This window comes from Drosophila santomea, chromosome 2R (assembly GCF_016746245.2).
Source record: "Drosophila santomea strain STO CAGO 1482 chromosome 2R, Prin_Dsan_1.1, whole genome shotgun sequence".
NCBI lineage: Eukaryota > Metazoa > Arthropoda > Insecta > Diptera > Drosophilidae > Drosophila > Drosophila santomea.
The window spans coordinates 4,509,076-4,527,540 of record NC_053017.2 but is presented as its reverse complement, the minus strand read 5'-3'; the positions used below and the strand labels follow the sequence as shown (position 1 = coordinate 4,527,540).

Genomic DNA, 18,465 nt, shown 5'->3' with positions numbered 1-18,465 from the left:
GATTCTATGCCTGTTCTGGGCTCTTGGCCAAACTCCGCCGTTTGGACCGTGGCAATCGCGCTGATTGTGCAATGCAATTTGGACGACGACTTTGTCTCGCCTTGGTCAGGCAATTGAATTGCCCAAATTAGCTCTCGAGTGGGCCAAGAGAGAAGAATGGTGGCAAACTGCTTCCGTGGCTGTTTAAATCGCTCCGGCTTAAAGGGAAATTCGGATATTGTGGAGGTCTGAAAGGCACTCTCGAAAACGGGTCAATACCACCCGCAGCTAGCTCAATTGCGCACAAATAATAAGGCCACCCCTTTGGGGTCGCTAGCAATTGTATTGCATGGCTATAACCTGACAAGCTAACCTAAAGAATGCCTTAACAGACCACAGATTGATTTTTAGATAGTGATGCAAGCCCATAAACCCCAAAGTGTCCCAGTTGTGGATTTAATACGTTGTACATTAAAGAAATTCTTAGAATGTAAGTGCAACATTATTTGTCTTGATTTTTCCGTGTCAATAATTTAGCTCTCAAGACAAGTGCTCAAAGATTTCTGATTTAATTCCGACCATACTGACTAATGCTTTTCTAACAGAATCTTAAGAGCGACTCATTTAACAACATATTGCCAATTCTTCGGGACAACACCGTGTCCATGCCGCCCGGAAAGTTCACTTGTAATGTATTTAAATGAGACACAAGCCCATAACCAGCGCCGTTTTCCTGCTGGCTCACACGTCGTGAGTGCAAAAGTTTTGCTATTATTAAGGGCCTCATTGTCGGTTTTGTTGGACCCTTGGCGACTGTCCGCCGGCACTCTTCCGCACTTTCCACATTTTCACACACGAATAGGGGGAGTGTAGCCCCTTTTTTCTTGACTGTCCGGCCCCCAACCACACAATAAAGAACAATATATTTCACACAACTTTGTTCATATTTTTAATGTCAGGAGTATAATTATTACGTTCATTGACTTTGTTAAGTAGGCTACTTTATGCTAATGTGATTTCATAGCATAAAATGGAAACGGCAAATGGTGAGAGGGCCAGCAGCTTTGCATAGAATATTTTTACATAATTGAATGTGCAGGTCCTTCAACTGACAGTTACTGGTGAAGTTTGAGTGCTTATGTGTCATTATATACACATAACGTCTAGATTTGTTTGGAAAAAACTTGTTCATATGTTTATGATTCAACGTACTCTCCTAATACTATTTTAATATATATTGTACGCTTTGATAAATTAAATCAGATGATTATTTAGAACAGCCTCAAAGCAAATAAACCTGTATTTAAAATTCTGGTTTGTGTAAAGGGTATACTTGGAATATATTTAGTACAGCGTCTTTATAACTCGTAGTTGTCAAGTAAAAATAAAGCTATTGTAAATGGCTCAATAAAGACCCACTTATCAGTACCAAGCCATGGATGTCATAAGGCTCAATTAAATTAAAAACAATTACGTAAATGGGAGAGGAAAACACACTACGTAATATTTGTGCTCATATACGTCATCCAAAGCGGAAAACAACAAACCAAAATACGCAGACCAAATCGATTTCTCGAGCTATTTCTGTACTTTTGCCTGTCCTGCATTGCTAATACGCCGTGTTGCTCGCTCGTTATTTAATGTTTGAGCCATCGATGTCGATGTCGTGGTACAATGTCAATATCAAAGACACTGCGCACAGCAAGGTTGCAGAAGCCATAGTAGTTTACCGCCGTGCAATTGCTGAATTTCTGCTGTGCGGCTAATTGAATTTAGAGGGGCGACAGGTATAAATGCCGGATTGCCAAAGAGCGCTAATTAATAGCCTAGTGGACCACGCAACGCGGCGTATCCCATCGAGAACGAGCGCGAAACGTTAAAGTCACATCTAAAATTTAAACTATTTCCGGACGGCTCTAGATAGACAGCTTCAAAATGGTGGTCAATTTCAAGGTGTTCAAGAAGTGTTCCCCGAACAACATGATCACGCTCTACATGAACAGGCGTGATTTTGTGGATTCCGTGACTCAGGTGGAGCCCATTGGTAGGTGTCACAGACCGAAACCCTTGAGGAATGGGATTTACAAAGGAGGAAGTCTATTCAAAAAAGTAATCGCATAAAGAAGTGCCCAAATTGGATTAAACTATCTTTCAGCTTGGAAATGTTGTGTAACTTTTGTTCCAACTTATTACATTGGACTTAAATACTGATACGAAAGCTCACAGACTTGGGAAAACTGATTTAGTTGAAAACCCGCATTTTATAAAGACATTTTTTCTGAAACATTTCTTTAAACATGGTCTAGAAAGTGAAATCAAATCAACACTAAAATATTAACTAGACAGAACGCTAAATTCGAACAAACACGTTTAATAGTGTGGGCGTGGGAGCTTTGAGCGGCTTTTTAGCGATAGAATAGACGTGGCAAAAATATTTTGGTAGGTCGATTGCAATTGGAAAGACAAATAATAAAATTACAAAATTTGCACAAAAAAGAGTGTGCATGGCAACATCAGAAAACAAAGTTCCGCCGCGTCTATCCGTATGTCTCTAAAAACTGAAATGCCCATCTGATCTAGGGAACAAGAGAAGTAGAAAACACGACGCTTATACGGACGGACGGACAACGAGATATGTCCAAATCGACTCGGCTGTTAATCCTGAGCAAGAATACATGTACTTTAAATGGTCGGAAACGTTACATAGTTTTCAACGTATCTAGTATACCTTTTTAATTTACGAGTAAAGGGTATTAAAACTCCACTTTCTTTAGATATTGAATTCAGATTCCATTTAAGCAACCTATGTACATACATATGTATGTAAGTCGGCCGCACTAGCAGCTAACCTGGTTTATCGGTTACGTGAGCAAACAATCCACGAGGCTGGGCATTTGCGTACAATAATCTCCAATTAATTAGCATCCTCTTGCAGATGGAATTGTTGTGCTGGACGATGAGTACGTGCGCCAGAACCGCAAGATTTTCGTGCAGTTGGTCTGCAATTTCCGCTACGGACGCGAGGACGACGAGATGATCGGTTTGCGGTTCCAGAAGGAACTGACCCTGGTTTCGCAGCAGGTGTGCCCGCCCCAGAAGCAGGACATCCAGCTGACCAAGATGCAGGAGCGTCTGCTGAAGAAGCTCGGCTCCAATGCCTATCCTTTCGTGATGCAGATGCCGCCCAGCTCGCCGGCCTCGGTGGTTCTCCAGCAGAAGGCCAGTGACGAGAGCCAGCCCTGCGGAGTCCAGTACTTCGTCAAGATCTTCACCGGGGACAGTGACTGCGATCGATCGCATCGCAGGAGCACCATTAACCTGGGTATCCGCAAGTTGCAATATGCACCAACCAAGCAGGGCATCCAGCCCTGCACCGTCGTCCGCAAGGACTTCCTTCTGTCGCCCGGAGAGCTCGAACTGGAGGTCACCCTCGACAAGCAGCTGTACCACCACGGCGAGAAGATCTCGGTGAACATCTGCGTGCGCAACAACTCCAACAAGGTGGTCAAGAAGATCAAGGCCATGGTGCAGCAGGGCGTCGATGTGGTCCTGTTCCAGAACGGTCAGTTCCGCAACACGATCGCCTTCATGGAGACGAGCGAGGGATGTCCACTGAATCCGGGATCCAGCCTGCAGAAGGTCATGTACCTGGTGCCCACTCTGGTGGCCAATTGTGACCGCGCGGGCATCGCCGTTGAGGGGGATATTAAGCGCAAGGAAACGGCTCTGGCCTCGACAACACTGTGAGTATAGTAGTGTAGAAATACAATAAATATACAACCTTGTCTATTGACTAATAGTGACTAACCATTCTTTTCTTTTTAACATTTATTTTTAAATTCATTTCAGTATTGCCAGTCAGGACGCGAGGGACGCCTTTGGCATAATTGTTTCATATGCTGTGAAGGTCAAGCTTTTCTTGGGCGCCTTGGGCGGCGAGCTCTGTGCTGAGCTGCCATTTATTCTGATGCACCCGAAGGTAATAAAAAGTCTGGCCAAATATTGGAAACATTATTGAAAGGCATTCAATCATTTGCAGCCAAGTCGCAAGGCCCAACTGGAAGCCGAGGGCTCCATTGAGGCCTAAACTGAAAGGCTACCTCAACCAATGAAAAAAGTGGCGTGTTTCTACAAGTCTAACCGAATTTTGAAGATCTTAAAAAATGCTGATGTTGCTGAAATGTTCTGAACTGCAGTCGTCGTACTTTTCCTATATAGCAAATCCAATATTCATATATGTGTGTATGTGTATTATAATTATAACTCAACTAACAATTAAATATGAACAGAGTTTATCTATGTATTTTGGAGAATTGTATTGAGTTTAGCACGGCATATTTGAAAATGTTCCAGCTCAAAACATTGCTGCATTGAAAGTTTGGATGGAATGCGCACTTAATATTTAATAATGTGCTTACCAAGGCATTTCCTAGTGTTTGATATCTTGCAATGTCTGCTGATTATGTACATCGAAGTGCAATGGGGAAATCAACAGAAGCCAGTGCAATCTATTCAATTACTAATAGTGGGTCTTGCTCTTGTGGCTTAGTAATTCCAATTATTGCTACCCCGAGGAGCCGAGAAGCAGTATAACTAATACTTGGTAACTATGCTCAAGGAAGTTTAGTAAACTAAATTTGATATAATATGCTAAGTTATTGGCTGGATTTTGAAAGTGTAAAATGTAAGCAAACACACTTGATTTGGTAATATGCCAATATTTACGATAACGCCGTTCCCTCCTATTATTTTCCAGTAGTCAGGGTACATTTTATGGTTGAAATACTTCTCAAAGAGTTGCTAGTCACGCTGCCCACACATTGAAAGACCAAATGGCTGATTAGTCAAAATGGTTTTGAGTGTGGGGATTAATCGAATTTTATGTAGGCAGATTAGATTGTCGTCTTGGGAACTGATCTTTTATAGTGGTTGACAATAAAATTGCATTGCAAATGCTACTTTAAGCATACATGCTATATAACCGATAAGATGGCGAGACTCAAGGCAAAAATAGTTGACCGCTTTAATAGTCTAATCAGCTAGTTTCATGTAATTTATAGAGCGAATTATTAAATACTTTAAAACTCATTAACTAAACTGTATCTCTAAAATAAAATAAAAACTTAATTAATGTATTTAAACGTCTTTATTGAACTTCGGATATTAGATTTTGGATACTCCTTAACGCCTTGTACCATGTATCTCTAAATCTGATTTAGTTACCAAGTGATATACACCAAGTATGTGGCAGCCTGAAGTAGCTACTACCGTTAATCTGGCTGATTACCTAAAAGCAATAGTTAGAATAATAAACTAAGTGCAGCGTTTTGCATTTATCAGGATTTTCCGTACTCCAAACACACACTTATCACCCAATCACCCACCCCTGTATCAGTTGAGCAAAGCGAACCAAGCTAACTACGACAGTACACATGCTGATTAGCCGCTGCTTTATTTGCTAGTGGATAATCTATAAGGCGGTGCATGAATATAAACTCTGGTGCTATTTTTCCACTTCGCAGTCGCTCTAAAGCCTTTGTTTCGTCTCAATATGTGCTGCAGCTGCTGTGGGGTGACCCAACAAAAGTTCTGGGTCTTCGGTCTGGGAACCTTTTTCGCGGTCTTCGGTCTCCTGGCAATAATATGCTGGCCTGGCTTTATAGACTCGGAGATTATGAAGGTGAGAGGCGGTGTATAATAATAAAATAATTGAGGAGTACTAATCGATTTATTAAAAAGGCCTTGCCGCTGACACCCACTTCGAAGACTTTCGAAAAATGGGAGGAGCTGCCCATTCCGGTGTATGTCTACATGTATCTTTGGAACTGGACCAATGCCGAAGAGGTGCAGGCTTATGGAGTAAAACCTGCTTTCGCGCAACTAGGACCCTATGTTTATCGAGAGGAGAGAAAGAAGATGGATCTTGAGTGGCACGACAACGGAACAGTGACCTTTAACCCCAGGAGAACTTGGTTCTGGGAGGAGGAGCTCTCCGGCGGCAAAGAAACAGATTTAATTACGGCCCCACACTTGCCTTCTTTGGTATTAGTTTTAAAAAATTAGTTTTTAAAAATAATTTGCTTATGTATTTTTATTTTTTACAGGCTGCTTCAAACCAAATGCGGAACAGCAACGTCTTCCTGAAAATCATGTTCAACGAGGCTCTAAATGCGAATGGGGGACATCTCTTTGTGACCCACACGGCATCTGAATGGCTGTTCAAAGGTTTCTTCGACGAGTTTCTGAATTACTCCATGTCACTGAATAACCCATTGGCCCCAGAAATCGAGTCGAATGAGTTTGCCTGGTTCCTCAACCGTAATGGGTCAAAGGACTTCGAGGGTCCCTTCACTGTCCACACCGGAGTGGGTGACATCAAGGAGATGGGCGAAATTAAGTATTGGAAGGGTCAGAATCACACGGGCTGGTACGAAGGAGAATGCGGACGTCTCAATGGCAGCACAACAGACCTTTTTGTGCCCGATGAGCCCAAGGAGAAGGCTTTGACCATCTTCATTCCGGACACTTGTCGGATCATAAATCTCGAGTTTACAGGACAGAGCGAAACGATCCAGGGCATCAAGGGATGGAAGTACGAAATAACACCGAGCACTTTCGACAATGGACAGCTCAATGGTAACGCGAGGTGCTGGTGTCCTTTGGAAAGCCAACCAGATAATTGCCCTGCCAGCGGAGCCACTGACTTAGGACCCTGTGCCAGTGGAGTTCCCATGTACCTATCTGCGGATCACTTTATGTACGCGGACGAAAGTTATGGCAGCACGATTAACGGATTCAATCCCAATTATGATCAGAATAACTTTTATATGATCATGGAGCGCAAGATGGGAGTGCCTTTGAAGGTCAATGCCAATGTGATGATTACCTTGTACATACAGCCAGACAGCATTATAGAGTAATTACTTTCAATGATCTTTGTATGCAATATTTTAGAGTGGTAATTTTCCCTTTATTTTCCCCTAGCATACTGAAGGACCTTCCAAGTTTCTATGCACCACTTTTCACCACTGCTAGTCGAGCCGAAATCGATGAAGCTCTTGCCTCAGAACTCAGGGTATGTTTTCCAGCACATCATTGTTGAACCACTGTCATTTGAATTTTAAATATTTCATGTTCCTTTTTAGTTGGCGCTCAATCTGCCCGCTATAGGGAGATATACTGGAGTGGGATTCCTGTGCCTGGGCTGCATTCTTATAGCAGTTGGCGTATTACTTACCATTAAAAGGAAGTGGTATGGTCAGGCAGAGATGGACAAACTGGTTCTCAAGGATAACGAGGAAACTCCAGATGAACCGGAAATAGCGGACAATGTGGTTGAATGAAACTTGTAATTTATTAATAACATTTTTCACTGATGATCAGCACACAATTTTTCAAAAACTGTTATGTGATAAAATGTACATATTTTTTTTGTTCTAGCTTTAAAATATCTAAAAAATAAATTTATTAATAAAATACGAAAACTTAATTAAATGTTATATCTTGATTTTATATTAATAAAAACTTCAAAAGTATTAATTTACCAATTCGTTTTTTCGATTTTTTTTTTAGATTTTAGTTTTATTATTAAGTTACAAAGATCTCATACAAGTTATTCACAAAATAAAAAGAAAATTAAAAAAACTAATTATTAAAAACTATTATTTTATTTAATTAAAATGTATAATTGACTATCAAAAACAAGAGAGAACGCTATAGTCGAATTCCCCGACTATCTGATACCCGTTACTCAGCTAGTGGAAGTGCGGGATAGAGTTTTGAGCACTGACAGTTTTTGGCGGCTTGTGGGCGTTAGAGTGAGCGTGGCAAAAAGTTTTTTTTTCGATAGAAATTTACAAGACTAATACAAAAATAAAAAAATATCAAAACATTTTTCAAAAGTGTGGGCGTGGCAGTTTTGGGCGGTTTGTGGGCGTTAGAGTGGGCGTGGCAACATGAATCGACAAACTTGCGCTGCTTAATCTGTATGCTTAATCTCAACTTTCTAGCTTTTGTAGTTCCTGAGATCTCGACGTTCATACGGACGGACAGACGGACAGACAGACGGACATAGCCAGATCGACTCGGCTATTGATCCTGATCAAGAATATATATATCTTATATGGTCGGAAACGCTTCCTTCTGCATGTTACATACTTTTCAACGAATCTAGTATACCCTTTTACTCTACGAGTAAAGGGTATAATAACAAAATGGTATAGTATAATAGTAATAGTGAAATTAAAGCGAATTCGGAATTCAGTTAGATTTAGGGAAGTATAATGTACTTCCTTCTTTACAGTGTATCTAATGAGTGAAACGAAAAATAATCAGAAAACTAAAATACTCAATAATATTTAACTCTGCTCCTAAAACAAGCCTCTTGAAAAGCTGTATTGTGAAAAGCTTTTGCAGATTAGCCTATCAGGAGCGCACCAAGTGGACATTTCAAAACAAATATAAAAATAGAGGAACAAACTTGCTCTTGAAATCTAATCTTGCATTTCCATTATTGAACATCAATGTATCCCAACAGTGGGCTCGCCTATAAATACCACCGCTTACATTTCTTGAAGTACCAGTAGCGAAATCGATCGGAGGCGATGTGTTGTGGTTGTTGCAGTGTGCGCCAGCAAAAGATCTGGGTATTCTCCATGGGGGGCCTGATCCTGGCGGTTGGGATTTTTCTGGCCGCAGCCTGGCCCGCGGTATCTCGGCAATGGATTCGTAGTCTGTTGCCTTTGGCTCCCAACTCCTTTATTTACAATCGCTGGGTGACCACGCCCATGCCGCTATATAGCACAGTTTTCCTCTTTAACTGGACTAATCCGGGGGACTTGAATACAGAGGGCGTTAAGCCCCACTTTGAGCAGCTGGGTCCTTACACTTTCAGCGACTTTAAGGTCAAGGAAGATTTGGAATGGAATCAGCCCCAGGTGACCTATTTCGGCAAACGCACCTGGCATTTTCTGCCGGATAAGTCAAATGGATCGCTGGAGGATGTAGTTATAGCCCCACACTTTCCATCCTTGGTAAGTCTGATTAAAAAATAAATTAAGAGTTTCAATTATTTAAGTGAATAATTGTCAAATAATCCTACATTTAATCTGAAGTCAAGGAATGATGTAGTTTTGTTTTACAAAAGTCATCACCTTTTTAATGTCATGTTGCTGCACTTCTTGAAAAGAATCCTGTTGTTTTATTCCGAATCTCTGGCCGAATATCTGTCGCCACATCCACTAATCCTCGCTAATCACGCTATCCGCTTTAGACAGCTGCTTTGTACTCGCGTCAATTGTGCCGCATCCTGCGCAAGGTCATGAACTTTGCCCTCAATCGCGAGGGCGGCGCCACCCACATGACCCACACAGCTGGCCAATGGCTCTTTGATGGCTATTACGACCATCTGCTTGACTTCGTGGAGCAGCTGCATTCGCCTCTGCTCCCGGTTTACAACAACACCTTTGGCTGGTTCTATGAGAGGAATAACTCCAAGACAGCTGAGGGAAACTTTACAGTGCACACTGGCCGTGGGGATCTCAGCCAGCTGGGAGATCTGCTCCTATGGAATGGAAGGAACACAACCGGCTTTTATCCCGGCGAATGCGGCAAGGTGAATGGCAGCACGGGGGAGCTCTGGTCGCCGTACAGGGAGTGGGATCAGCCCACCACCATTTTCCTACCAGATGCTGCGCGGTTCTTGAACTTGTTTCCCAAGGAAAACCTCACCATCGACGGCATAGATGTCTGGCGCTTTGAGTCCACCAATCTTACCCTCGATAATGGCCAGTTGTCGCCGGACACTGAGTGCTTTTGCCTCAAGAATCGCGAGTGTCCGCGCAACGGAGTCCTGGATTACGGTCCTCCCGCCTTCAATGGCCCGTTCTACATGTCGCATCCGCACTTCTTCCTCACAGATCCCATGTACAGGGAGAACACCACCGGCCTGCAGCCCGTGGAGTCCCAGCACGGCATGTATGTGATAATGGAGCCCACTCTTGGAATTCCGCTGAGCCTGAGGGGGCAGCTCATGATTAGCACGAAAGTGGTGCGCGACGAGGCCATTGAGTGAGTTTCTTATTTGACGATGCAAAGTCTCAAAAACACAAACATTGTACCTGTGTTGATTGTACTATGAAAAGTACTATTGACTGAGCCTTTTTAACTAATAAAGCATCACAAATAATTTCGCATTTATAGGAACTGTCATTAAATATGTACCTTCTTGTACCTATGTAATTGTCTCTTGGCTAATTTTGTATCAGGTTAAAGACAAAGAAATCATTAACTATTAATATTTAATTTTAATATCTTTTTAATTGTTCTTTTCTAGCTTGTTCAAGAACGTGGCCTATGATCATTATGCACCCCTTTTTACAATGAGAATGCATGCGGAATTAGACGAGGGGCTTACAAGACTCTTGAAGGTAGGATGGCCAATATATATAAATAATAAACAAATAACAAAATGCAATATCTTATTTAATAGCTAGCGCTTAATGCTGCGAATATAGGAATGTATACAGGAATTGGCTTAGTTCTTTTTGGAATTTCGATAGTCGTAATTGGAATATTCATCACAAAAAATAACAAATGGCACAACGAACAAAGGCCCGAGAAAACGAGTCCAATGCAGTGAAACCTGATAAGACTGTTAAGGCTAACCAAGCAATAAATTCGCTAATCACTACGAAAATGTTGGCATTGTTTAAGGCCATAATCAGTCAGGGCTCTTTAAGGCCTGGTCATAAAAAATGCAAATTACGTGCTTGGCAGGATTATCCAATTTCCCCCAGGTGTTGCCCAGCTGCAGGCATCTAGAATTACACTAAATTATGGCCTTTCAAATATGCTAAAATTTATTAATATGTTAATAATTGTTTTTTGCTGTTCCTTCATGCTATGCAAAGAAGGCGGAAAGGGAGAAATCCTTGAGCACGTAAGCTGCATACTTTATGGCGTACGAACTCTTTCACCAGGCAGAGCCGGCAAATACCGAACTGGAAATTTGAAAAATGCCAAAAGAATATTATAAGCGACTAATTTATATGCACCAAGCACGCAAACTTACGTTTTGCACACACATTGTTTGTGGCCCACGAAAAGGGCGAAGGAACAAGTTAAACAATGTATGAAAATATGAAAATTATATGACTGCCAGTATGTGTCGGCCATAACTTTAACGAAATCTCAGTCGGGGCAAGAAGGTAATAAAGAGCCGGCTTAAATATGACTGTTTTAATGATAATATAGATCCCAATACAACTAATTGAAAACAGTTTTAGGTGTTTATTTGGCATCATATCAATAAAATGACTTTGAAATATTTCAATAAATTATCCTTACTCTTTTCTAATATTTATACATTGAGAACAAGTAAGAATTGCATTTAAAGTGAAATTTATGCTCGCATAACATACATACTTTTTAGTAATAAAACGTTTTCAAATGCGTTTGCATTTTAATTTAAAAATGTGTTGACAAATTGACAGAGGTTAAATGAAAGAAATGCACAGCATTTTTATTAAAATTTACTTTACAGCAAACGTAGCTTATCATTTCTGAGCTCGGCCTTAAAATATGCCATTTTATTAGATTATATTCTTTAAATTGTTGTTAAGCATTTGATTTACAGCTAAGCTTGTGTCGTTTATTATTTATTTACGCAAGTGTGAAACTTTTACCCAATATAACTACATTCTTCGTGTGAAACATTTTCTTTTGACATTAAATGCTTTACAGTTGCCATATTCTGGCAGTAATTCAGTTTAAATTCAGTAGCATTCTCTGGACGCAGTAATTTTAAAGGTTGAATAAGGACTTATTCCTCATTGGTTGTTCTAGGCTTGGTCAAGAAACCACAGCAATGTGCAATTGTGCGTGGAATTTTTAATGAAATATTTAACCAACGCCCAAAAGCGACAGAGAACCCGAAATAGACCAAAAAAAGGCAGTCTTTTAGCTAAAGAAAATGGTGACCAACAACAAGAACATTTAATTTTGGAAATTGGTTGTCAAGGTGCGCAGACTTACTGACATTTTAATACTTTTTTAATGCCTATGATACCTACGATATAATAAGCGTTCCTTGGGAGTTTTATTTTTGATAACGTCCACTTCCCGATTGATACCAGCAATCCTCAACGTATTATTTTACTGTACAAATAAATTAATAAAGATTTTATTTTTAACTATAATAACAAAAATTGAATTATAACAATTTGTGGAGACTTGGGGATTTGGGGACTTGGGTATCAAGAAATCAAAACTCACCTGTGTTTGCCATAACATTTTTTGTGCTCCTGCGGTTTTTCTCTAGGCATAACAAGCAACAGATCGCGTCAGTGAGCGACTTCATTATTTTGGCTAAGTCCGAAAAACCAAAAAAAAGGGGCTTGAAAGGCATGAAGTGATGTAATGGAATGGGATGTTTCCATTGTGGCCTGCCGTCGTTTATGTCGCGAAAACTTCAGTGTCCTAATCGGCTGCCTGACTTGCATACTAATTTGTTTGCTCCTCCCGTTCCACCCACTTTGGGTGAGTTGACTGTGCCCCCCCGTCCGGCGACCTTCAGCTCGTTTGCCTTGCCTTTATGGTCTTTTGGGCTGCTGACAACCCGTAGATTATGTTGTTGGCTCTGGCTCTGGCTTTGGCTTTGGCTTTGGCTTCGGATTGGGTTTGGGCCTGGTCCTTTGTATGAGGGACAAGTCCAGTGTGTTTTAGGGTGTGAGCTGGCCAGTGTCATGTTGCCGTGGCTTACAGATTTTCCGGAGGTTCCATTGGCAGCGACTTGTTTGTTTATTTTTGCTCGCCGTCCATAAAACCCTGTTTAGCTGCTTAATTTTTTTCCTTTTTCATTGTTGACAGTCTCCCTCGACTCAAGGACGTGTTGTGTGTCGTTCGTTTTTCGCACAATTTAATTTTACTTAATAGGCATTTAAGTTTGTGTAAAAGTGCTTGCGTTTTAAGCCGCGATGAGGCAAACATTAAATTAATATTTGACCCTATTTAAGTATTCTTTAAGTAATCAGTACACAATTCCATCAAATATTTACAGCTTATTGCTTTAGAAGTGACTGCATAAAATATGTCTACGTTTTCATAGAGCTTCGCAAACCCCCAAAGTAGTTTATGAAAGCATTGTGAAAAATGTATGTTAAATTTAGCTGCCAGCCCACCAATAAATAAATCCGTTAGCAATTAATAATTTGTGACATTGTAACTACAATGTTGAAACCGCATCTGGCATTTTTATTTTGGGGAATGTTTGTTACAATTTTCTATGCCATGTGCTACGAATATTGTTCTTTTTTTATGTTTTGTTAGCAGCGTAAATTGCATTGGGCCTTCGGCGTTGGGTCAGATGTTACAAAGTTGACAGCATCAGAGGGGGAAATCTGCAGTGAGAAAATGCTTAAATAAACATAGACCATTTCGGGCTAACACCAAAACAAAAGAGAACAAATTTCTGAATGTGTGTTGAGGGAAAAAATTTAAAAATTCAATCTAAAAAACATTCTGGAATTTAACTCCCTCACCGTCCTCCCAAAATTGACTATGGTTGGCGTGGCAACCAAACAATTTATGCTTATAGTTTTCTGTTGGCTAACATGTCCGAACGTGAAATGAAAACCAGCTAGTATAGTTTTAAAATTAATATAAAGTTTGTAAACTGATAGCAGATGTGTGTTAATTGAAAAACAGCATGCAATCAAATATGCGGCTACTTAGCTAGAAGCCAATTTATAATGAAATTTCGCAGTTATTCACTGCCTTCAAAAAATGCCACAATTAAAACTACGCCTGGCCAACAATCATGGTTTTTGCACTAACAAAGTTTCAGTACGCATACGCAGTGTGTGCTGAGCGTCCAAATTGCCTGCATTTATGAAGTGACCATTAAGCCCGACTGCCATATGAAATGGAGGCTCCATTCCCCAGCTGGCTTTTCAGTTTGGGTTATGACCAGGCTTAAAGTTCACTCCTTAGCTGGCAGAAAGCCAGTGGCAAAAGGTGGCCCAAAGGAAGATGGTCCAAGATGCTGGAGCATCTTTGTCGACTGGTGGGTAAAAACAATTTGCCCCAGGATAGAAACGTTAAGCGAGCAAAAGTGTTTTCCAGAGCAAAAGGAGACTACATAAATTCGAGAGGGAAAGTAGTCGAAGGCGATGTCGATGTCAATGCCGATGTTGATGTCGGACCAAAAGAGCTGGCTCACATTGTTTGGCATCGTGTCGGAGCGTATGACTATGCATATTTGAAAGGCAATTTCCCCAGTGTTCTGGTCATCGATGCAAATGCAATTTCATTCTGTTTACCAGACACTTAACAGTGTCCCCTTTAATGCTGAATTTATCCCTTTCATATCTGTTTGGCCTAAGGCCCTATTTGCTCAACATTTTGCAGCAGCTTGCATATGTGTTCCATCAACTGAATCGCAAAAATTCGCACTTCCGCGTTCGTTTCCGCCGAATATATGTATATACTGTGTTGTATACATGTATGTGTATCGATCAGCAACCTGCTGTACGCGCTTTCGACAATTTTCGCACTTAAACCGCAGAAATTTTGTTAAATTTTCATTAAAAATACATGGACTGGCAATTGTGGCAGCTGTGTCGGCATCAAAATGTCACTGCGTTCCGGATCCCATTCCCCCGAAAAGCATTTGCATCCGCTCCTGCAGCTGTGTGTAAAAAGTTTGAGGGGGTGGCGAATGGCTGTCTCTCCACCGGAATATCCAAGCAAGTTACACCAGTTTGCAATTATAAATGTAAATATCCGTGTGGTTGTCGCTGCTATTTTATTTAAAGTTACCAAGGGAGATTCCGAAATATTTCGAAGAATGTTGGGAAAGTAAACCTTAGTTTTCGAACAGGTATGTTTGATATGTTTTTGCGCAGTACCTGAACTATAAGAATATCTTTCTAATAAAAGCATTTTTAACTCTCTATTAAAGCAGCGACATTTCATTTAAGTTTCGTTAAGACTGAGAAACTGGGAAGTGATATGGGAATTATGTTACAAATTATGCAACAAATCAGATACTAGTCAAATGGCACGCCCATTAAATTTCTCAATTAAATATCTGCACACATTCATGCAATTCGAGCCCTGCGCCAAGACAATATCCATTCCGCATTGTTTTCTCTTGCGCAGCTCGAGAGCAGAACAATGAATTGCTCCAGCTTCTGATTGTTAAGCATATATCAAAATAATCAACTATGAAATTCTATCCGCATTCCATTGAACCCGTTTCCCGTACACATTTTGCCATAATTGTCAACCACATGCCATTTATGCCAGTGGGCTTTCCATAATTTATTTGTATATATAGATACATGTGACTTAATGCCGGAGCCGGGCATTTAATTAAGGCAAATCCGTGGCCAGGGAATGTCCTGGTTCACAGTGCCAGTATCACTGCTGCATTTAATAATGTCAATTCCAACTGACTTGTGTGCGTTGATTTAGTTAAGACTGCCGGCTTCATTTATGCCAATTTACAGATCTGTGGACACTGGGGAATCCTGTGACCGGCGGACCGTGTAGGTCAGTTGGAAGCCCGTTTCAGATCCACTGGACTGCGAATCACTGGCGAATCGCAGGACAAAAGGCGGCCGGGCCACTAGCTCCTGGTCAGCCAATCCATTGCCACAGTAGTAAGTGGCCTGCAGCTCTGGCCGGCCGACCATGTACGCATCCGGAACGCTCACGTAGTCGGATACGCGCAACGGGGTCAGCACTGTACTCCGGCAATCGGTGTCATAGGCAGGTCCTGGCTGCTCGGAGTTCGCCTTGGAGAGCTCAAAGTGTGAGATCTTGTAGCTGTTTTGGGGACAAAGTTTTGTTAGGCAAAGTTTATATAATTTATTTAATTATTAATAAGAATATCTCGCGTGCACATACCAGTTCAATATGGTAAATTATGTAAAATTCCAACCATTTGGAATACGAAAACCATTAGTACTCAGCAATGAACACCAATTATAAAACACAATGAATACCGTGTGAAGTACCCACACTATGCACCATATATTTGAAGTTTCATGAGTCACTCACCTTATCTCGTTGTCTGGCGCTCCCTTGACACAAATTGAGTATTTCATGTTGGGCATATAGACGCCGCCTGCAAAATTGAAGCTCACTATACCGCCAGTGGTGGTCCTGTAGTACTGATCACAGCCCAGAGGAGCCAGCATCTCCAGATCCGCAATTGAAGGCGATGTGAGCGAATGGATAAGCTGAGCAGCGGGACCGGCACCCGAGCCGATTCCAGATTGTCCACCGAAGATGGTCCGCGGCAGGAAGTGGCCCAAAAAGGGCATAATCGGTCGCACAGTTGGTGTCTGCACCTCCAGCTGCCTGGTACTTAAACCTCTGGCGGGGTCCCTGGGGCACTCCAGTTGGGTGAGAGTTATCTGCCAGGTGGACTGCCTGCCGAGGGACGTGGCCAGCCGGAACAGAAGCTTCAGCTCCTGACCCTGCCGAATCGGTAAATACAAGTGCTGACCACTGTTGCGACCGCACAGCCGGAAACGCTGAATCTGCAGAAAATCGACGCACTCCAGCACTCCGGAATTGGCATTCAGCTGCGGCTGCGGCAGCTCCAAGCGCTCGAAATCAACGCGCACCTGACACACCTGGCCGCTCCACGGCGCCACGCGGTACTGGCAAGTGTCCAGCTCGGCCAGCGCACCTGTTCCCGGGCTGCTGAGAACGATGCGTTTCTGGCGGACAGGGCCGCTCCTCGCATTGCAGGCCACCTGGCAGTGGACAGCTGTAAAAACTGGTGCAAGCACGAGTGCAATCATCAGCAGGTGAAAATCCATTTGGGTCCAATTCGATGGGGGGTACGCGCTTCGATTGGGAAATTTTCGCTGAACAGCGCTTTTATATCAGTTTCTGAGAGCAATTGTATCCATCGGCAGATAACTGCCATTGACACTCGACGATAAGACCCCAAAGATGTTTGCCGGCGATAAAGAATTTGGACAGCGATGCGTCCCTGGAAATTCCATGTCGTGGCTATGAAATTTTTGGTAAACGAAAGCAGAGCAAACTTCGCTGATTCAGCGCAAAGTGCAAAAAATATCTCGCACTTTATTACTAAGCTGCTGCTCAATTTGAAATGTCTACTAATTATTTTAAATAAATGTACCATCTGTATTTGGAGCATATTTCTTAAATGAATGAATCATTTGAACTTTTAGAATTTTCCAGTTTCGGTGTAACAACTATAAAAGCGGCACGTTTCTCGTAGAGTAGAAAGGTATAGCAGACTTTTATAAAATGTTTCAATTGCCTTATTTCATAAATTGTCGTGCAAATTAATGTTAATTTAAAGTAATTAAGTTGAGCTTGACTTTTATTTAAACATTTTATTTATTAGAGGCTTATCTTGTATATCTTATACCCCTTATATATATACCCCTTTCCAATCACTTTTCCCCTCAACCCATTTTATCACCCCCCACTAACTAGGTAATAATTATCGAATAAATACTGCGCGGAAAGACATGCCAGGTATGCATGCAATCTTCCAGTTTATGCCCTCACCTTCAAGCAGATAACATTTATTCTCCTCGGCTTTAAGCCTTCTTTTCAAATAGGAATTCATTGCCCAAACGTTTTATCAATAAATGCCACAAGGAAGTTTTACGCACATTTTATGATAAAGGTCTAGAGGCGTTTATGGCCCCCACAACACTTATGAGGTCTCACACTCACACTCACGCTACGAAAAGGACCTCAGCGCACGTAAAACAATAAAATTCGAGGCATTTATATGAGCATACCTTTGATTGTGTTAAGAAGGTGGAGAGCATGCCCCCAGCTACCAATTTACATAATATATAATTGCGGCATAAGATACCATTTTTTCTTCCCGCCCTATAATTAAAATTCAAAGGCTCCGGCAACATCTATTAAATTTTATGCTTTACTCGTATCATGTGACAAAAAATACTGCCGAGGTGGCGTTAAAATTAAACAAATGGCCAGGTAATACTAAAATTGCATGCACAGCCCGATTAACATATCAACAACGACAAAAAATATCATAAAACAGCGGAAAATGGTTCGCAGCGAGTTTTCAGCTCTGCACTTCTAGGCCTGCGAGTGCGGCAAGAACATCAACAATGCACACCGTGGCACACATTTGCGATCAAGTTTTAAAAATGTATGGCCCAAGTACAAGCCCAGTTTAAAACAAAGCCAGCCGGCAGGCAACCTTCAGAAGAAATAAATATAAAAATACAAAAAAGCTCGTGCAGCCGTCGCATAAAAATGAAAACTATGTACTAATAAGCAAAAACAAGGTGAAAAAAGTGAGCAAACTAACGTAGTTTGCAGAAAGGAAAATGGAAAATATAAAGACGAAAAGTTATCAGGGTTATTCCTGAAGAGGGTATGCTCTTTACTTAATATTTATCAAATTTTTGGTTTAACTGGTTAACTGGTTTAACTATGTTAAGTTAATATTAT

General features: G+C 41.3%; 4 protein-coding genes across 4 annotated transcripts; 3 read left to right on the top strand and 1 right to left on the bottom strand.

The window, feature by feature from the left end:
• Positions 1–1,858: 1,858 nt before the first annotated feature.
• On the top strand, positions 1,859–4,292 carry LOC120447234 (phosrestin-2). The gene is made up of 4 exons (XM_039628759.2): positions 1,859–2,023; positions 2,915–3,722; positions 3,829–3,958; positions 4,019–4,292. Exons 1-4 carry the CDS (start codon positions 1,915–1,917, stop codon positions 4,064–4,066), a joined length of 1,095 nt encoding a protein of 364 aa, XP_039484693.1. The 5' UTR covers positions 1,859–1,914; the 3' UTR covers positions 4,067–4,292.
• A 1,202-nt stretch (positions 4,293–5,494) lies between these two features.
• LOC120447229 (protein croquemort) lies at positions 5,495–7,437 on the top strand. The gene is made up of 5 exons (XM_039628754.2): positions 5,495–5,659; positions 5,719–6,021; positions 6,084–6,895; positions 6,964–7,054; positions 7,125–7,437. The coding sequence occupies exons 1-5, from the start codon at positions 5,531–5,533 to the stop codon at positions 7,320–7,322; spliced, it is 1,533 nt and encodes a 510-aa protein (XP_039484688.1). The 5' UTR covers positions 5,495–5,530; the 3' UTR covers positions 7,323–7,437.
• Positions 7,438–8,582: 1,145 nt separating this feature from the next.
• On the top strand, positions 8,583–11,163 carry LOC120447230 (protein croquemort). Its single transcript, XM_039628755.1, has 4 exons — positions 8,583–9,011; positions 9,251–10,047; positions 10,313–10,406; positions 10,469–11,163. The coding sequence occupies exons 1-4, from the start codon at positions 8,583–8,585 to the stop codon at positions 10,616–10,618; spliced, it is 1,470 nt and encodes a 489-aa protein (XP_039484689.1). The 3' UTR covers positions 10,619–11,163.
• A 4,244-nt stretch (positions 11,164–15,407) lies between these two features.
• Positions 15,408–16,811, bottom strand: LOC120447235. Its single transcript, XM_039628760.1, has 2 exons — positions 16,042–16,811; positions 15,408–15,807 (listed from the first exon to the last, which is right to left on the bottom strand). The coding sequence occupies exons 1-2, from the start codon at positions 16,809–16,811 to the stop codon at positions 15,483–15,485; spliced, it is 1,095 nt and encodes a 364-aa protein (XP_039484694.1). The 3' UTR covers positions 15,408–15,482.
• Between the last annotated feature and the right edge of the window lie 1,654 nt (positions 16,812–18,465).

Coding starts and splice junctions, on each gene's coding strand:
- LOC120447230 (XM_039628755.1), top strand. CDS start 8,583: ATGTGTTGTGGTTGTTGCAGTGTGCGCCAGCAAAAGATCTGGGTATTC. Junction 9,012..9,250: donor CCCCACACTTTCCATCCTTG/GTAAGTCTGATT, acceptor TATCCGCTTTAG/ACAGCTGCTTTGTACTCGCG. Junction 10,048..10,312: donor GTGCGCGACGAGGCCATTGA/GTGAGTTTCTTA, acceptor GTTCTTTTCTAG/CTTGTTCAAGAACGTGGCCT.
- LOC120447235 (XM_039628760.1), bottom strand. CDS start 16,811: ATGGATTTTCACCTGCTGATGATTGCACTCGTGCTTGCACCAGTTTTT. Junction 15,808..16,041: donor GCGCCAGACAACGAGATAAG/GTGAGTGACTCA, acceptor TCCCCAAAACAG/CTACAAGATCTCACACTTTG.
- LOC120447229 (XM_039628754.2), top strand. CDS start 5,531: ATGTGCTGCAGCTGCTGTGGGGTGACCCAACAAAAGTTCTGGGTCTTC. Junction 6,896..6,963: donor CAGCCAGACAGCATTATAGA/GTAATTACTTTC, acceptor ATTTTCCCCTAG/CATACTGAAGGACCTTCCAA. Junction 7,055..7,124: donor CTCTTGCCTCAGAACTCAGG/GTATGTTTTCCA, acceptor GTTCCTTTTTAG/TTGGCGCTCAATCTGCCCGC.
- LOC120447234 (XM_039628759.2), top strand. CDS start 1,915: ATGGTGGTCAATTTCAAGGTGTTCAAGAAGTGTTCCCCGAACAACATG. Junction 2,024..2,914: donor GACTCAGGTGGAGCCCATTG/GTAGGTGTCACA, acceptor ATCCTCTTGCAG/ATGGAATTGTTGTGCTGGAC. Junction 3,723..3,828: donor GCTCTGGCCTCGACAACACT/GTGAGTATAGTA, acceptor AATTCATTTCAG/TATTGCCAGTCAGGACGCGA.